The following is a 19,224-nucleotide window of genomic DNA, read 5'->3' as shown; positions in this document are numbered from 1 at the left end:
GTGGGATGGGAAAGTGTAGTGTGACATTAACACCCAACTCAGAAAACAGAAAAAGGGCCAGACTGAGTTTGAGGGACCTGCAGAAGGGAGTAAGGTCACAGAAGCAAAATCATGTTCCACCGGCTATAGACACGTCAAGGGAGCCTTGCCCAATGTTAATTAATGACCTTGTTTTGAACTGAAGTCACACACAATGTTTTCACCAGGTATTTTTCCTTTTCTTTTTTTCTGTTTGCTTTTTCCTTTCATTTTTTAATTCACTCCTCTAAGTTCTACCATGAAGTACTGCCCTAAAACCTTTACTCATCTGCTGATGCGTAATACTCCTTTTACATGATCTTATATTTCTCTGTACCCTCTCAGATGTTGGGGGAGGATGGAGGAGGTGGGGGGACTCTGGGCTCCAGAGTTGTGAGTGTAGCAGGAAGAGATACACAGGAGGAAAACCCAGGCCAGCACCAACCATCCTTGAAAACCAGCCCATTTTATCTGAGCCTAGAGCCAAGCCAGTACCTGCTGAGGGTGGGGCAGTGGGCAGCAGGCTTTCATTCTGGGTCCCACCTCTATCCCATTCTCAGAGTGGCCAAGAATAGCCTCTAAAACACACCAATCGATTATTTCTCATAAGTAGGAATTCTTGCCCTGTGAGGACAGAAAAGTAGGCCTTCTTTTAAAGACAAGTTTCAGCCTAGTTCAGCATCGCACAAGGAAAATGAGCCTTGCAGCTTAGAACAAGAGATGGCAAAAAGTATGCAGCAGTAGCCCGGCAGGTTTGCCTGTGTATTTTTTATATTTACTCTTTGCTTAATCCCCTCTGATGATAAAAAGCCCACACTTTCTTGCCTGTTCCTTGTGCCTCAGAAGTACAGGAATTTAAGCCTTAAAAAAAAACAGCATCTTGCTCCCTGAATCATCGGTTTCTTTTCTGACCTAGATTTCCTGAGTGAAGAATGGATGGTGGGAAGTAGTGAAGGCTGCCACTATGAAAAGTCTGGACTTTATTCTGCAGATAATCAGGATTCCTGAAGATGTATGCCTGCCTTTTCCAAAAAGAGTGTCAGGATTCTAGCAGTAATAGTTTTCCACCAATCAGCCAGATAGGAATAATGGGAAGTTGAGAGACCAAAATGAAGTTTATTGATAAGAGGTTCAGATAAGAGGTAAGAACCATAATCTTAACCATCTAGACCAGTGCTGTCCAATAGAAAAGTAGTTCAAGCCCCAAGTGTAATTAAAAAAAAATTTTTAATTGAAGTATAGTTGATCTACAACGTTGTGTTAATTTCTGCTGTACAACAAAGTGACTCAGTTATACACACACACACACATATATATATTCTTTTCCATTATGGTTTATCACAGGATAACAAGTGTAATCTTAACTATTCTAGTAGTCATATTAAAAAAGCAAAAGAGGTAAAATTAATTTTAATAATTATTTTACCTAATACATCCAAAAAAATCATTTCAACGGGTAAAATGAAAAAAATTGTTTATGAAATTATTTTATCTTATTGCCATGTCAGAAATACGGTGTGTGGATGACTTACAGCACATTTCTGACATCAAGCTTTCAGCATTTTTTAAAGGGAAATGTGGAAATGCCAAAACAATAAAGTCATGTTTATGGAAAAATATTCCACACTGCTTCAGTTTTTAATACAAATGAATTACAATTAAATCAAGTTTAAAAGTCTGGACTTCAGTCACACTAGCCACTTCTCGAGTGCTCAGTAGCCCCAGTTGGCTACTGGCCACTGCACTGGGCAGAGTTAAGTCTGGACTGTAACAACATGCACAGACGTGGCACCCAAAGCATCCAGCACTGCAGACTTCCCTTGAGGCTCCGGGCGCAGGGAAGCCGCCGATCCTGCAGTCCCGGACGTCTCCACCAGGTGGCACTAAGGAGCACATCCTCGCCAGCGCGCGAAGCGCATCCAACCCCGGAAGCTAAATTCCGGCATTCTAGCTAGTTCTTCCGGTTTTCTTCACCCTGGTACACCCTACCATCTTCAAGTCCTGAAGCCCCTGACTGGGCAGGATGGGCCGGGGAGCAGAGCCGAAGAGTCTACGGCGCAAGTGAAAAGCGGCGCTCGGAGCCACCCACTGGCGGTGGACACGCAGGTCCCGACCGGCGTAGACTGCAGAGTAGGCCCTGCCGTAGAAAGCGTCTGCCGGCTACCGCCATCGCGTCGTCTTCCTCCAGGATCGCCAGGGCCGGGCCTGCGCTCCTACCAACGGCACCCGGGGCCCAGTGCATTCACAGGCCTCCCCTCCAATGATTCAGAAGTCACGCCCGGCGCTGCTGCAGCACCAAGATGTCGGAGACCGGGTGGAAACGCTTATGGTAAACTGCAGGGAAGGGAAGGCAGGCATTCCGGCGTCGCAGGCTCGGCGAGGGGAATTCGGAAGGTTGCCGAGGGTCAGCGGCCCTTGGGGGGACGTTTTTTGCACCCGGGGTGCGCTCATAACGGGTTGGGGACCCGGCAGAGGTGGGAGTTTGACTAAGGGATTAAAAGGAGGGTAGGGAGGAAGGAGGGGAGTGGCAGCGCAACTCTTGGACAGGCAAGCAAAGGTCTCATTTCTGTGTTCGTATCTGGATAGAGGTAGGCGGGATTGCGGCGGCCTTGGGGGCCGTATGGGGAGTCTCCTGCGGCAGGTAACGACGTGCGAGCGCTATGGGAAGTTGCTTTGAGTTGTTTTCCTAGATTGAAAGATGAGAGGGCACCTGGGTAGATATTTGGACTGTTGCAAAGCCTGGCAATGAAGTTAAGCCTGAAATGCGATCCTTGCTCAAGCAAGGTAGATTAGGACTACACACGGCCGGCGGTCTGGGCCAGAGGGACTCGCTGGGAAACTGGTGTGGTTTGCAGGCCCCACGAGGCCACGCCCCCCGCGTCTGGATTGGCTGCCGTGGTCGTCCGCGGGCCCGCCATTGGTGGAGGCGGGGCTGGAAGGCGGGCGGAGGAGGACTGTCTGGCAAAGTCGCTACTAGAGGTGGGTGGAGCCGGAAATGCGGCTTCCTTTAGTTCGCTAGGGCCAGTCGCAAGCCGCTTTCTCCGGAGATGAAGGTTATGGTTCGCCTGCGGCAGGCGCTGGGCTGGGTTGTGGGCACTTTTTTCCCCCCAGTGTTTTGTTTTTGTTTTTAATCTTTAACAAAGGCGGAGTCGGGGGCCGCTTTAAGTTTACGTCATTAATCACGTGCTTACCGATTTCTTTCCGGGTCCTCCAGCTCTGGCCTGGAGATCTGATTTAATTTTTTAGGATTTAGTTTTGCCAAGGGAAGTAAGATTTGCTTGTGGAACTTTTTAGAAACAATTTTGTTGCCTTTCTTTTTTTTTTAACTCGAGGTTAATCAATACTGCTGGTATATATTTAGCATCTGCTCTGTGGAGTCTGGTGGGCTGCCGTCTATGGGGTCACACAGAGTCGGACACAACTGAAGTGAATTAGCAGCAGCAGCAGCTGTGTTAATAGACTTGGAAAGTTAGTTTAAAAGGTTATGGGCTCTATGTATGGATGTATTCAACAAATATTTATTGAGTCAGTAAAATGTCTAAGCAGTGTGTTATGAGATATGTTCTTGTAGTGGAGGACAGTGTGTTGTGGGAGAGGGGAAGGGTACATGTGAGTGTGCTCAGTCGTGTCCAACTCTTTGCTACCCCATGGACTGTAGGCTGCCAGGCTCCTGTGTCCATGGAATTCTCCAGCCAGGAATACTGCAGTGGGTTGCCATTTCGTCCTCCAGGGTTTCTTCCTGACCCAGGGATCGAACCGGAGTCTCCTGTGTTTCCTGCATTGGCGGGCAGATTATTTACCACTGAGCCACCTGGGAAGCCCAGAGTTGGGTGGGGGGGGGGGGGGTAGTTCCAGACAGTACCTGTGAGAACACTGGGGAAGCAGCTCCAAAGAGAACTGCTTAGAAGTGGTAACTGCAGGTCGGTCCTACAGCCCTACTGGAGCAAAGAGCTGGAGGTGCCTGGGGTGATCGTGCTGTGCAGGGACGGGGCCTTCGGGGCCCACTGAGCTTTATCCTGTGGGATCGTTGTTAAGGGAGAGCCACGTGCAGATTTCCTGGTCAGTTCAGCCGCTCAGTCGTGTCCGACTCTCTGCGACCCCGTGAATCGCAGCACGCCAGGCCTCCCTGTCCATCACCAACTCTTGGAGTTCACTCAGACCCACGTCCATCGAGTCAGTGATGCCATCCAGCCATCTCATCCTCTGTCCTCCCCTTCTCCTCCTGCCCCCAATCGCTCCCAGCATCAGAGTCTTTTCCAATGAGTCAACCCTTCGCATGAGGTGGCCAAAGTACTGGAGTTTCAGCTTTAGCATCATTCCTTCCAAAGAAATCCCAGGGCTGATCTCCTTCAGAACAGACTGGTTGGATCTCCTTGCAGTCCAAGGGACTCTCAAGAGTCTTCTCCAACACCACAGTTCAAAAGCATCAATTCTTCGGCGTTCAGCCTTCTTCACAGTCCAACTCTCACATCCATACAAGACCACAGGAAAAACCATAGCCTTGACTAGGCGGACCTTTGTTGGCAAAGTAATGTCTCTGCTTTTGAATATGCTGTCTAGGTTGGTCATAACTTTCCTTCCAAGGAGTAACCGTGTTTTAATTTCATGGCTGCAGTCACCATCTGCAGTGATTTTGGAGCCCAAAAAAATAAAGTCTGACAATGTTTCCACTGTTTCCCCATCTTTCCCATGAAGTGATGGGACTGGATGCCATGATCTTAGTTTTCTGAATGTTGAGCTTTCAGCCAACTTTTTCACTCTCCTCTTTCACTTTCATCAAGAGGCTTTTTAGTTCCTCTTCACTTTTTGCCATAAGGGTGGTGTCATCTGCATATCTGAGGTTATTGATACTTCTCCCAGCAATCTCGATTCCAGCTTGTGTTTCTTCCAGTCCAGCGTTTCTCATGATGTACTCTGCATAGAAGTTAAATAAGCAGGATGACAATATACAGCCTTGACGTACTCCTTTTCCTATTTGGAACCAGTCTGTTGTTCCATGTCCAGTTCTAACTGTTGCTTCCTGACCTGCATACAGGTTTCTCAAGAGGCAGGTCAGGTGGTCTGGGATTCCCATTGCTTTCAGAATTTTCCACAGTTTATTGTGATCCACACAGTCAAAGGCTTTGGCATAGTCAATAAAGCAGAAATAGATGTTTTTCTGGAGCTTTCTTGCTTTTACAATGATCCGGCGGATGTTGGCAATTTGATCTCTGGTTCCTCTGCCTTTTCTAAAACTAGCTTGAACATCAGGAAGTTCATGGTTCACGTATTGCTGAAGCCTGGCTTGGAGAATTTTGAGCATTACTTTACTAGCATGTGAGATGAGTGCAATTGTGCGGTAGTTTGAGCATTCTTTGGCATTGTCTTTCTTTGGAATTGGAATGAAAACTGACCTTTTCCAGTCCTGTGGCCACTGCTGAGTTTTGCATAGGAACCTGGAATGTCAGGTCCATGAATCAAGGCAAATTGGAAGTGGTTAAACAAGAGATGGCAAGAGTGAATGTCGACATTCTAGGAATCACCGAACTAAAATGGACTGGAATGGGTGAATTTAACTCAGATGACAATTATATCTACTACTGTGGGCAGGAATCCCTCAGAAGAAATGGAATAGCCATCATGGTCAACAAAAGAGTCTGAAATGCAGTACTTGGATGCAATCTCAAAAATGACAGAATGTTCGTCTCCAAGGCAAACCATTCAATATCACAGTTATCCAAGTCTATGCCCCAACCAGTAATGTTGAAGAAGCTGAAGTTGAACGGTTTTATGGAGACCTACACGACCTTTTAGAACTAACACCCCAAAAAGATGTCCTTTTCATTATAGGGGACTGGAATGCAAAAGTAGGAAGTCAAGAAACACTTGGAGTAACAGGCAAATTTGGCCTTGGAATGCGGAATGAAGCAGGGCAAAGACAAATAGAGTTTTGCCAAGAAAATGCACTGGTCATAGCAAACACCCTCTTCCAACAACACAAGAGAAGACTCTACACATGGACATCACCAGATGGTCAACACCGAAATCAGATTGATTATATTCTTTGCAGCCAAAGATGGAGACGCTCTATACAGTCAACAAAAACAAGACCAGGAGCTGACTGTGGCTCAGATCACGAACTCCTTATTGCCAAATTCAGATTTCCTGTTAGACGATGTGATTCCTTCATTCTTGACTACCGAGCCCCTGATGTGGACCAGGCTCTGCGATCAGTCCTGAGGGGATCACCGTGGGTTTGAACACCTGGCTCATAAGAGCACTGTGAGATTTTGAGGTGGTTCATATGGATGCCTCACCCCAGATCGCTCGGTGGGCTTGGCACTGCTGAGGCTGGAGACTCACAGGGAGGTTTCTTGGATCAGTGGGGGGCAGGCTGTGGGAGGAAAGAGGGGTCAGCGGCAGGAGTTGGTCGTGAAATGGTAGGTAGACCAAGGCATCTTCCTCGTCTCCTGAATGTCCTGCTGGAACATCTCAGTGTGGACTGAAGGAGAGGCAGGCATGTGAAGAACTGTGGACCGAGTTTCCATTTGGGGATGTTGAGCTTGAGATGTCTGCAGGCCATCTGAGGGGAGATACAGGGAGTGCGGGCTGAACTGGACTAGAGATGTGGGCGTTGCCGGCATGAGCGTGTGAAGCGAGGTGTGGTGTGGGGATAAGGGTGCCCTGAGAGGGGCCGCTACGGGGAGATAAGAGGAACAGCAACATCTGTGTGCTGGGGAAAGGAGGCCCAGAAAGGCACCCAGAAGAGGAGAGAGAAGCCAGAGAGGGGCGGCCATCAGCAGGCGTTCCAGATGCACCAGAGAGGCCAGGTAAGAGAAGGGCACTGGAAAGGGGTCCTGGGCTGCTCTGGTCCTCGGTGAGGCAGCTTCAGCGGAGGGGCTTTAGCCGGATGGCGAACTGGAGGAACGTGAGGGGTGACTGGTGAAGAGGGAATGGAGATGATGTGGCCTCAGGCTGGAAAGATGGGGGCTTTCAAGCTTGTTCCAGGCAAAGGAGTCAGCGGAGGGAAGAGGCAGAGTGTGCAGGCAGGAGGCCCTCCCTGCGAGCCAGTCTCAGATGAGCCTAAGAAACAAAGCTCGTGGGAGTGCCGGTTAGCGTGCAGCTGATGGAGTGCCCATGTGACTTGGCCGTGCTTACGGTCTGACCTCTGCTTGGAAAGCTATTTGAATGTGGCTGTAAGCGCCAGTATTTATTATCTCAAGTTACTTAGACCTTTAAGGAATTCCAGATATTGGTTGATAATTGCTGGTTTGGTGGAACGTGGAATTACCTCTTTTCTCTGTGAAACAAATACCACAGATTACAAACATTATGGTTCTAGGTAGGTAGTTATGTACCGTAGGTAACAAGCAACTTCATCTTAATAGCATTTTAGGATGACAGTACGCCATGTATTACAAAATAATAGTGCAAATACCATTTAATGAGGAGAGAGAAGATCTTTGGATGGAGTTTGCCTAGTGTCTCCTACGGAAAAGAAGACTTCTCTCCTGCTTGAATTTTTAAAAGTGTGTTTGCACAACCACTTGAGTGTGTCTGGACTCCAGGGCATGCTGTGAGGCCCTGGAGGGCGCTTGGGAAAGTGCAGTTAGTCTACCAGGCGGTCCTGCCCTTCTGAATGCTGCCTGTAGGTTAGCCAGTGTGCGTGACTCTCCCAGAACTGTGAAATTCCAGATGTTGAAGCTGGATTTAGAAAAGGCAGAGGAACCAGAGATCAAATTGCCAACATCCGTTGATTCATCAAAAAAGCAAGGGAGTTCCAGAAAAACATCTGCTTTATTGACTATGCCAAAGCCTTTGACTGTGTGGATCACAACAAACTGTGGAAAATTCTTAAAGAGATGGGACTACCATTAGACCACCTTATCTGCCTCCTGAGAAGTCTGTATGGAGGTCAAAAGACAACAGTTACAATCGGACATGGAACAACAGACTGGTTCCAAATTGGGAAAGGAGTATGTCAAGGCTGTATATTGTCACCCTGCTTATTCAACTTATATGTGTTGAGTATAATTAAATAGAGCTCATTTACAAAGTAACCTCAAAAATATTACCCAGAGACAAAGACATACCAAGACATATTTAGACAGACAGTGCAAGGTCTAGCTTCATTTTCAAAGTTTAGTCATGAATTAGATATTACAATATAAAATTTACTAGTTTATAAAAAAACAGTTGAAATAAATAAAAATTTTAAAGGCTTTTTTTCTCCCTTTCCCCTCAGTCTCAGGCGTTAAAGATGGTCTAGATAAGTGTTCCTGAGAGCCCTGGTCTCAAGGCACAGGGAAAGAAAAGCAAGTTCTAATAGAATGGCGGCAGGTCTAAACCAAACGGTGGCCTGACAAAGCAAAATGGCCATCAAAAATCACCACACAGAATGCAGAGTTAAAACCCACACATATAAGCCTGGCAGTCCTCCTCAGACACTCCCTTAAATACAAGCATACAGTCTCTCAGAAAGCCGCCTATAGAGACCCAGAACTGCAGATCCAAGTGCTAAGAGAGAGTAAAGGAAAATATCTCAGGTCTCCAAGGATTTCAAGGGAGGAAAAGGAGCCAGGTTGAAAGAAGAAGGGGGGGAACCGGGAGAGGGGGGCAAAAAGGGTGGCCTTACAGACGTCTCCTGCCACCTGCAGGTACCCAGGCACTATGTGAGTTTACCCGGGACCTCCAGAGAAGGAAGGACTGGAACTCGGCCCTACCAGAAATAATTCGAGTTCTCTGCCAAGAGGAGGTGATCAGTCTCCAATCGTCAGCTCAGGCTGAGGGCTCTTTGACCAGATTCCTGCGTCCAGGACCGGGGGACTAGAAAAACAGGGAAGGATAGGAAGGGTTAAGGAGAGGAAAGAGAGAGGGAAGGGGAGAGAGGTCAATAAAGTCTCTTGTTCCTTACCGGTCGGGGCACTCTGGCCAGTTGTCTGCGTCAGGAGGAGACCAGGGACAAAAGGGTCCCAGTTGCAGTCTCTGGGTCTGGTCCATTGGCAGGCAAGCTGGCCCCTGAGTTCCCCAAGTGGTCAGGATGTCAGTCTCAGTGAAGAAGAGTCCCACCAGAGTTGCCATTTATTGCAGGAAGGCGGACCCCTTCCAGGGCCTGAAACTGGGCTCTTGTCTAACACTCGGAAGAGAATTGTCTGAGGAGACACATGTGCTAACAAAGTAAGAGATTTTATTGGGAAAGGGCACCCGGGGTGGAGAGCAGTAGGGTAAGGGAACCCAGGAGAACTGCTCTGCCGCGTGGCCCGCAGTCGCAGGTTTTATGCTGATGGGAATTAAGTTTCCGGGTAGTCTTTGACCAATCATTCTAATTCAGAGTCTTTCCTGGTGGCGCACGCATCACTCAGCCAAGATGGATGCTAGCAAGAGGGATTCTGGGAAGTGGACGGACACACGAGGTCTCCTTTTGACCTTTCCCGAACTCTTCCCGTTGGTGGTGGCTTATTAGTTCCGTTTTCCTTACCAGGATCTCCTGTCATAAAACAACTCATGCAGTTGGTTACTATGGTGCCTGGCCAGGGTGGGCGGTTTCAGTCAGTGTGCTTCCCCTAACATATGCAGAGTACATCATGTGAAATGCCAGGCTGGATGAAGCACAAGCTGAAATCAGGATTGCTGGGAGAAATATCGATAACCTCAGATATGTAGAAGACACCACCCTTCTGGCAGAAAGTGAAGAAAAACTAAAGAGCCTCTTAATGAAAGTGAACGAGGAGAGTGAAAAAGCTGGCTTAAAACTCAGCATTCAAAAAAGTGAAGATCATGGCATCCAGTCCCATCACTTCATGGCAAATAGATGGGGAAACAATGGAAACAGTGACACTTGCTCCTTGGAAGAAAAGCTATGACCAACCTAGACAGCATATTAAAAAACAGAGACATTACTTTTCCAGCAAAGGTTTGTCTAGTCAAAGCTATAGTTTTTCCAGTGGTCATGTATGGATGTGAGAGTTGGACTATAAAGAAAGCTGAGCACCAAATAATTGATGCTTTTGAACTGTGGTGTTGGAGAAGACTCTTGAGAGTCCCTTGGACTGTAAGGAGATCCAATCAGTCCATCCTAAAGGAAATCAGTCCTGAATATTCCTTGGAAGGACTGATGGTGAAAGTGAAGCTCCAATACTTTGACCACCTGATGCAAAGAACTGACTCATTTGAAAAGACCCTGATGCTGGGAAAGATTGAGGGCAGGAGGAGAAGGGGATGACTGCAGAGGATGAGATGGTTTGATGGTATCACCGACTCAATGGAAATGAGTTTGAGCACGCTTTGAGAGTTGGTGATAGACAGGGAAGCCTGGCATGCTGCAGTCCATGGATCTGCAAAGAATTGGACACGACTGAGCGACTGAACTGAACTGTGACTGTCCTAGTATATAGGACCGCCAGCAAACCCAGGAGTGGCTGCTGGCCTGTGGTGCACCTGCGGTCTGCTTCGGTCCCAGTGAGATGAATGGGTGTACAACAGGGGGAAAGTTTTAGATTAAAGAAATGCATGACTTTTACAGGAAGTGGCACATACATTTCTCAGTGCATCACCTCACTTACGGTTTCACTTCCTTTGTCTTACTCCTGTAAATAATCTACCGGTTCCACAACCCGGGGAACCTGAAACCAGCAGTCCAGGGTTAAAACACACTGCTCAATTGATTTTGCTTTTGTCACGAGAAGAAGTTGGCCAGTAACCTATGTTCAGGACAAATTAGGGAGGTGTGGTCAGTGGCATAATTCACAGATGGAAACAGCCATGTTGCTCAGTAGGAGAGAAGTTGTCCGTAATTTTTTTTATACTTTATTTATTAAATTTCGGTAGTGCTGGTCTTTGTTGCTGTACCTGGGACTCTTCTGTGGTTGCAGCAAGCGGAGGCTGTCTGCAGTTGCCATGTGAAGGCGTCTCATTGCCATGGGCTCCCTCTAGGGTGCTTGGGCTTCAGTACTTGCAGCACACGGGCTCCGTAGTTGGTTCCCGGGCTATATAGAGCACAGGCTCAACAGTTGTGGCGCGTGGGCCTACTTGCTTCTAGGGACGTGGGATCTTCCTGGGCCAGGGATTGAATGCATGTCTCCTGCACTGGCAGGCAGATTCTTTACCACTGAGCCACCAGGGAAGCCCTACCCGTAAGTTTTTAATTATCAGTGATTACTAAAGTTGTTACCAGTAAGACAAGAGAGCTACTTCTTGGAGTGTACAATGTTCTCAACAACATTCTAATGCTGTTCATCCCTGACTACATTTTGCCCTCCTCTAAAGTCAGAAGCTATTACTAATACAGGGCACCCCCAGGTGAGTTTTTAAGAAATCCTTAGGAAGAACTGACTGGTCCAGGTGTGGTGAATGGTAGGACAAAGCTGATGACACCGTGTTCTCTTGCCCTGCAGTTGCAGCCAGTGATCAAAGCTTTCTTGTGTGGCTCCATCAGTGGGACCTGCTCTACCGTCCTCTTCCAACCCCTGGATCTCCTCAAAACCCGCCTGCAGACCCTCCAACCCTCAGCCCATGGGTAAGGCCTGCTGCCCACCCGCCCACCCCCATTTCACTGAGGAGCTGGTTTCAGCGGGAGCATCCTTTCTGTGTTCAGTCACCTTCCATTCTGTGGGATGATCAAAGAGAAACAGAGACCAGGCCCAGCTCTCCTGTGTTTTGTGTGTACTCTTTTGTGTTTGACGTTTCTCTTAATTAAATGGGGTCCTTTGCTCAGTTGCTTCCTGGCATCTGCCTTGGTGACGTTTGCGTTCTATTGTGCTGGTCTGTAATGTCATGACTGTGCTGCTTGGTGCAAGCAAGGGGTGGTTTTCTGGAAATAAGGGAGGTATTGAGTGCCTCTTGTGAGCCCCCTTACTGGGCTCAGCACTGTGGGAAGTGTGTGAAATGTATGGAAAGTGAGTAGTTATCCCATTGCTTGCAGCCTAAATGAACAAAGAATCACTGACCTGCCACACTGTGACTGCATAGGAACTCAGAGTAACTCCCAGATGCCTAGCAGAGATCGTGAAGTGTTGCAGAAAAGAGGCCATACAGAGAAGTCTTTGAGCGGGGAGTCCTTTGACAACGACGTAGTCTCAGTCATTTTTCCTTCCTTCTCTCTATCTGGTCTGCTTTCAGGTCCAGACGTGTTGGCATGTTGGCTCTGCTCCTGAATGTGGTTCGCACGGAGAGTCTGCTGGGCCTCTGGAAAGGGATGTCTCCGGTAAGCTGCCTTTTGGGTCTTGCACCCCTTCCTTTACTCGCCAGCCCTTTCTCATCCGCCTCACACATCCTCGCTTTTAAGAGTGCATGTGGGTTGGAGACTGAGCAGGCCTCTGTTGTCCCCCTGTCCGTCACTCTCCCTGGCTTCCGCTTGAGGGCCCGGGGGGACGTCACCCGTGTGTGCCCTGGGCACAGCTTCTTAGCAGCATCAAGTCCTAGAGCAGAGGCAGCCAGTGCCCCACCTGTCAGCAGGTCCTCCCCCACACTCCCCGCCCCTTCATCCCCTGCCTCCTACCTGCATTTCCCTACCTGGAAGACTTTTTCTGGCCTTCAGAAGGCATTTTGCTGGAAAAGCCAGGGAATTTACGCTCACCCCAACCTCAAAGCATCTCTTAACCAGTGAAAGATGAGACCTGATGTTTAGAACCCCCCATCCCTCCTCAGGTGGCAGGGTAACCGAGGCGTGTCCACGCCAATTCCCAGAGTTCCCCGGAGGGATTCCACTGCCCATGGTGAACACTGATGAGACGACATGCCCTTTATCGGCCACCTTCTCTCCCGCCTCATGTCCCCGCTCTCCCTTTGGTGTTCCCTCCACACCTTAAATCAACTCCTCGCGTGCCAATCCTGGGTCTCCTTTGGGGAAATCCACCCGTGGTGGTCTTTGATCCCTGTCCTCCCTCCGACTTTTCCTGCAGTCCATCGTGAGGTGTGTCCCTGGCGTTGGCATCTACTTTGGTACCCTCTACTCTCTGAAGCAGTACTTCCTGCGAGGCCATCCCCCCACCGCCCTGGAGTCAGTCATACTGGGGGCGGGCTCCCGCTCTGTTGCAGGGGTCTGCATGTCACCCATCACTGTGATCAAGACACGGTACGAGGTGAGTTGGACAGCCTCACGGCCTGGGAGAGGGCAAACAGAGGCACTGGACTTCTTGAGTCAAGTGCCCACTGATGCCACCTCCTGCGTTATAACCCAACACAGAGGTCAGTGTGGTCGGAGAACCCATCTGTGTAGTCAGGCCAAGCACATGGGAACCGGAGCCCCCAGGGCCCAGGCCATGCAGCCTGAGGATAGCTCGGTTCAGTGCGCAGCCCCAGGGCCCCCGAGGCAGCCTCGGGTTCTGTGCTTCCTTCGCAGAGTGGGCGGTATGGATACCAGAGCATCTACACTGCCGTGAGGAGCATCTATCACAGCGAGGGGTTCCGGGGCCTCTTCAGTGGCCTGACAGCAACACTCCTTCGTGATGCCCCCTTTTCCGGAATCTACCTGATGTTTTACAGCCAGACAAAAAACGTTGTGCTTCACGGTACAGGTAAGGGAAGGTGTGGTGGGAAGAGAGATCCCTCAAGGGATCACATCCTCACCGCTTTCTCTGAGATAGGAGACTATTTGTTGTTCTTAGCAGCTCTGGATTCTTAGCCTAGTTTTAAAAACTGAGCCATATCTGCCCTGTGTCAGGCGTGGGGCCCCATGCTGGGATGCAGTTATAGTCCCTGCCCTTTTGAGTTCATAGCTTCTTAAGGAAGAGTACTGATAGTATGTAATTCCTGAGTCGGGGGTGGGGCTGGAATAAACCACGTTTTGCGTAGGCCATGCAACAATACTTCCCACATTTGCCTGATCTTCAGATTTCTGGTTCCTACCCAAGGAGTCTTAAATCAGAAGCTTTGGGGTAAGAACTGGGAAACTGGATTGTTCAAGAAGCACTTATGATTCTTAACAGACAAATTTGGGAAACCTAGTGGGTTCAGACCTAGAAGAAAAATTTTATTTTCATTTACCTGCTATGCTCTCAGTTAACGATGAGAGCCCTCTGTTTGGATGGAGAGAAGGCTGCCAAACCTCCCGCATTCTAGCAGGCCCACCCTACTAGTAAGCTCGTGTTGCAAGACTTGGGCAAAATCAACAATCAGTAAATGTTCGCCCAGGCAGAGTCACACACTGATAGTCACACACACACACATCCTGTAGCGTGAACCAGCGTTCAGTCAGGTGTCTGGATAATCTGAGCAAGGAATTACAGCCGAGGTCATTTAATTGGGAAAGCCAGAATGCCACCCTCATGACCATGTTGTCAGTTGGGGTGCTTTAGGAGATTTGCTGCTTCGCCCCAAGTACCAGGAGTTGTGACATTGCAGGTCACAGCCTTACTTTGCAGTAGAAGGTTAAGGCAATAAGGGAGCTTCGATATATGTTTTTAACTTCTTCATTCATCCTAAAAAAATTTTTTTTAATTTGGTATTTAGAAATCATTCTACGCTTAACAAAAAAGCCACAAGAATAGTACATATAACTCCATAGCCCTGTATTATTCTCTGTCTATATGTATAATTATTTTCTCCAAACCATTTAGGAGTAAGTTGTAGACATGATGCAACTCTTTACTCTTAAATACATCAGTGTGTATTTCCTGAGAATAAGAGCATTCTTAATAACCATCTTATATTTAGGAAATTTTACACAGATACACTTCTTGTATCTATAGTCCAATCTATAGTCTTAATTTCTCCAATTTTCCCAATAATGTATTTTGTGGCCATTTTTACTTTTTATTTTCAAGTGTATAAGCCAATTATATAACCTCAGCCTGGGTTTATCTGATGGTTCTTTGCAGCTAGATTCATTTATACTCTACCTTTTCAGCAAAAGAAGCATATAACAGGTTGTGTCTTCATTGTGTGATGTCAGGAAGCTCATGTCACCTTTTGACCTGCTGTGGGTGATATTAACTCTTTATCGCTTGGATAAAAAGAATGTCTCCAGTGAAAACTCGGTTATTTGTTCTTTTGTCATTTCTAAGTATCTCTGTGGGGCGATACTTTGAATCTCTGGAAAACGTCCTGTTATTTCATCCATATATTTTAGCATCAGTTAATGTCTTTTAGTTAATTGTTATGCTGAATTAATTGTTATGCTGATGATTGTAAAAAGGTAAAGTTTTAGTTCCATTTTTCTGTTTACATTGATTAGTTTAGATTTTGAATTCCTAGCTTTGTTTGAATATCCAGACCCTCCTGGCTTTCAGGAAGAATTAGTGGCAACTTGGCACTGATATTTTTCTGGTAGATATGAGATTTATTTATAACCAAAGGCTGCCTTTGTCCTCTTTCAGACCAGTTGGATGCAGTCCTTGTTCCCGTTGTGAATTTCAGCTGTGGGATATTTGCTGGGATTCTGGCCTCGCTGGTAACTCAACCTGCAGATGTGATCAAAACTCACATGCAGCTCTCCCCAGTGAAATTTCGGTGGATTGGCCAGTCAGTCATGCTCATTTTCAAAGTAAGGCTTTAGGAAATTCCCCAGCGGTCCAGTGGTTAGGACTCCGCACTTTTACTGCAGGGGACATGGGTTTGATCCCTGGTCAGTGAACTAAGATCTCCCATGCCTTGTGGCACGACCAAAAAAGAAAAAGTGAGGCTTTAGAATACGTATTGGTTCGTATTGTGGTTAAAGCTCTCTCTCTAAGGCAGTAGCTGTCCTTTACTGGTAGATCACCTGGGGAGCTTTTAAAAATCCCTATTCCCAGAGCATAACCTGAGCTCATCATATTAGAGTCTCTGGAAAACATGAAACCCTGGCATCAGTATTTTAAGTTCCCTAGTGATTCCAATGTGTTGCCAAGGTTGAGAATCACTGCTAAAAAACTGTGGTTGTGGGGGTCTTTTTGTTTTTTGGGTTTTGTTTGTTTAGGGAGGGGGGCCCAACATTAGGACAACTTGTGATATTTGTTAAACATGCATATTGTTGGGCTCTATCCCAGACCTCCTGAGTCAGGAGTTCTGGGAGGATTCATTAACCTAATCAAGGACCTGCTGCTGCTGCTGCTGCTAAGTTCCTTCAGTCATGTCCAACTCTGTGCAACCCCATAGATGGCAGCCCACCAGCCTCCTCCATCCCTGGGATTCTCCAGGCAAGAACACTGGAGTGGGTTGCCATTTCCTTCTCCAATGCATGCATGCATGCTAAGTCACTTCGGTCGTGTCCGACTCTGTGCGACCCCATGGACAGAAGCCCACCAGGCTCCTCTGTCCACGGGATTCTCCAGGCAAGAATACTGGAGTGGGTTGCCATTTCCTCTGAATCAAGGACCTAGGAGGAAATGTAGTCAGAAAAACCATAGGCACATTGTTTTGTTTCTAGGAGTTTGTGCTAATACAAATGTACACATGTATTGAAGATAAAAAGTAAAGTAGATGTCAAGTACACTAAAATGCTATTTAAAAGCCACTGAGTTGGCCCTTTGGGAACGTGTTCGATTATCAGATATTCTCTTTCAAGGTAAATCTGTCACCTAGATCTTTAGATTTTTCTGTGCTTCTTCGTTTTTCCTCGTAGCAGAGGAAACACGTCGGCATCTGCCGGCACTCATCTGTCTTGCCCTAGTTGGAAGCAGTGTTTGTGAATCTGATCATATTTCTCACACTGCGTAGGTTGCTTGCTTTCTTATTCGTGATACCTGAAGCCATGAAGTTTGATATCTTCCGTGTGAAAATGGAAGGACTGATAACAGTAGGAAAGAACAATCCAGATGATGAGGTGTTTTGTCTTTAATTCTTATTTAGGGCCACCAAGAACATCTAGTGAGTTTAAAAAATAAAAATAAAAAGGGTTCTCCCTCCAGGCAGATGGATTGCCAAGAAGGTACCTTTTCCTTAAGCCTGGAGTTGGGGCCCAGGGCTTGGCAGAGAGACTTTGGTCTGCATTTCAGCTGCTGCTCGGGCCTTCTGGCTTCTGTGTACTGTACAAGTTGCACACTATATAGAGTAAGCCTCCAGAAGATTTTCATCTGAGAAATAAAGTCCCCTGGATAGAGCATGCCTAAAACACATAAAGCTTAGCAACAAAGTCAAACAAATTTTTTTTTTTTCAGTTCGTCCCTTTGGACCCAGTATTCATAGTTTTAATGATATTTGTAAAAGGCTATAATGTAAGACTTAAGAATGGAGTAACGCAGAGGGACATCCTCACTCTGATGGCAGGTGTGTAACTGTATTGCTGCTTTAATTCCAGCGTTTGGGCTTCCATTTTCCCTCCTAGGACTGTGGGCTGCGTGGCTTCTTCCAAGGCAGCGTCCCCCGGGCCCTCCGCAGAACCCTGATGGCAGCCATGGCGTGGACAGTCTACGAAGAGATGATGGCCAAGATGGGCCTGAAGTCCTGACCCAGCGGGGACCGGGCAAAGACGGGACCTGTTGCCCTGCTTGGTTTCTGCCAAGGGCCGCTTCATCTCACCACGCTGGAGTCAGATGAAGTCCTAGCAGGAGAGCCTGGCAGACACATTGCCTTCAGTTACTCAGTTCAAGAAGAGACTAGGTGGGCCCAACTCAAATAGGTGGACCCAACTTAAGCCTTCTGAACCTCCCAGAAGAGGAGTCCCTGAAAGAGCATGGTGGGGAGTCAGGAAAAGGGTCTGCCTGCCCTACAAGCCCATGTGAAAGGGCATTTCCAGAGAGAGTGCCGTCGGTGGTCCCGCTCAGCCACCCACTACACCATGCCACCTCCTTGGATCTGCTCTTGGGCAAGAAATCACAACCTTAGAGATGGTGTGAGCTGTCCCTCGTGTCTGAGGAGTTCCAGCAGCGAGACTGGATCTGCCAAACGAGGAGTCACACTCATCAGGCTGAAGTCTCCCTCTGAGGTGATGTTAGAATGAAGAAGAACAGATGTCATGACTGAACTGATTCCTTGTTAATTTCTAAGAGGCTCCAGGGAAGCAGGGAAGGGAAGTAGCTTCCTGGCCTCTAAGTGTCCAAGTAATACTTTTTGGTCTCGGCCCGTGCACGGTTTCAACTCCCAAGTTGATTTGGCATTTTTCTGCAGCTAAAGTTGGGATAAATAAAGTGAAGCTTTATCACTGGAAAACCTCAAGTGCCATGAGTCTATCCTACAGTAACAAAATAAGGTGGCTAACACTTGATCTGTATAGGTCCTCAAGCTTAAAATTGTTTAAAATAGCTTTATTTTATATGTTATATGATCTGCCCATTCCAAATACACAATTCTGTGATTTTTTAAAGTAACTTTACTGTCTGGTGCCGCCATCAGCATAAATCAGTTTTAGAACACATTCACACCTCCAGTAAGAGCTCTTATTTACAATGAACCCTCATTCCAAGCCCAGCAGCCACTGATCTGCTTTCTGTCCATAAATCTGCCTTTTCTATGCACCTCCTATAAGGGGACTATTACAGTGTAGTCTCATGTCTTTCATATGTAGTCTCTTGTGTCTGGCTTCTTTCATTTAGCATAACATTTTGGAAGTTCATCTGTGATGTGGCATCTTCAATACTTTATTCTTTTTTATAGCCAAATATTGTGTGCCTGTTTTATTTATCCATTCATCAGTTGATGAATGTGAATTGTGAACACTTTTTGGCACTTAGGAATAACGCTCCTATGAACATTCCTGTATGAATCATTTGTGTGGATATATATTTTCATTTCCCTCGTGTACATGCCTCGGAGTGGTGTTACTGGTGGTATTACTCTTATGGTTTCTGGTGGTTACTGGCAATTCTTGGCTTTCATCACTCCAGTCTCTGTCTGTCTTCACAATGCTTTCTCCCCCGTGTGTCTTTCTGTCTGGATTTCCAAGTTTAAGTTTATACTTTATATTTTAAGGTTGGAATGCCCTATGTACAGTTACACTATGTGGAGGAGTACAGGAGAGGAAAAGTGGGATCCTAGTCTCGTGGTACCTAAGCCACTAGTGCTTGGCGCGCTGTGTGTGAGGCTGTGTGCTGGGGCAAGCGGGAAGCACTTGGAGCTGGCAGTGGTGGACTTGGGGCAGGAATGCAGGGCGGGCAGCTTAACCCAGATGACGGATGGGGCGTCTGCTGCCTGAGGACTGACTTAGCCTCTGAGGCAAGATGCTCAGGGTTCTTGGCCTCTTCGGTCTCCCGTGATCACCCGCATCTTGGGCTCTGGGAGCCTGGAGCCAGTGAGGGCCCTGCCAGGGACTCGGGAGGGAAGGAGCAGAGATGAGGCCCAGAGGTGCAGGCTTCATCCAGTACAAATTTGCTCATC

General features: G+C 47.4%; 1 protein-coding gene across 2 annotated transcripts; it reads left to right on the top strand.

Moving 5' to 3' along the window:
• Positions 1 to 1,964: 1,964 nt before the first annotated feature.
• Positions 1,965 to 18,265, top strand: SLC25A38 (solute carrier family 25 member 38). 2 transcript variants are annotated; one of them, XM_040246191.1, is made up of 7 exons: positions 1,965 to 2,347; positions 11,391 to 11,512; positions 12,115 to 12,199; positions 12,897 to 13,076; positions 13,337 to 13,505; positions 15,312 to 15,478; positions 17,237 to 18,265. In XM_040246191.1, the coding sequence occupies exons 1-7, from the start codon at positions 2,279 to 2,281 to the stop codon at positions 17,357 to 17,359; spliced, it is 915 nt and encodes a 304-aa protein (XP_040102125.1). In that variant the 5' UTR covers positions 1,965 to 2,278; the 3' UTR covers positions 17,360 to 18,265. The 2 variants fall into 2 exon arrangements, with proteins under 2 accessions (XP_040102125.1, XP_040102124.1); XM_040246190.1 differs by having other exon boundaries at positions 13,337 to 13,511.
• The last annotated feature ends 959 nt before the right edge of the window (positions 18,266 to 19,224 follow it).

The sequence above is a fragment of the Oryx dammah genome, unplaced genomic scaffold (genome assembly GCF_014754425.2).
Source record: "Oryx dammah isolate SB20612 unplaced genomic scaffold, SCBI_Odam_1.1 HiC_scaffold_9, whole genome shotgun sequence".
Lineage (NCBI taxonomy): Eukaryota > Metazoa > Chordata > Mammalia > Artiodactyla > Bovidae > Oryx > Oryx dammah.
This window is presented reverse-complemented; position numbering and strand designations above follow the sequence as displayed.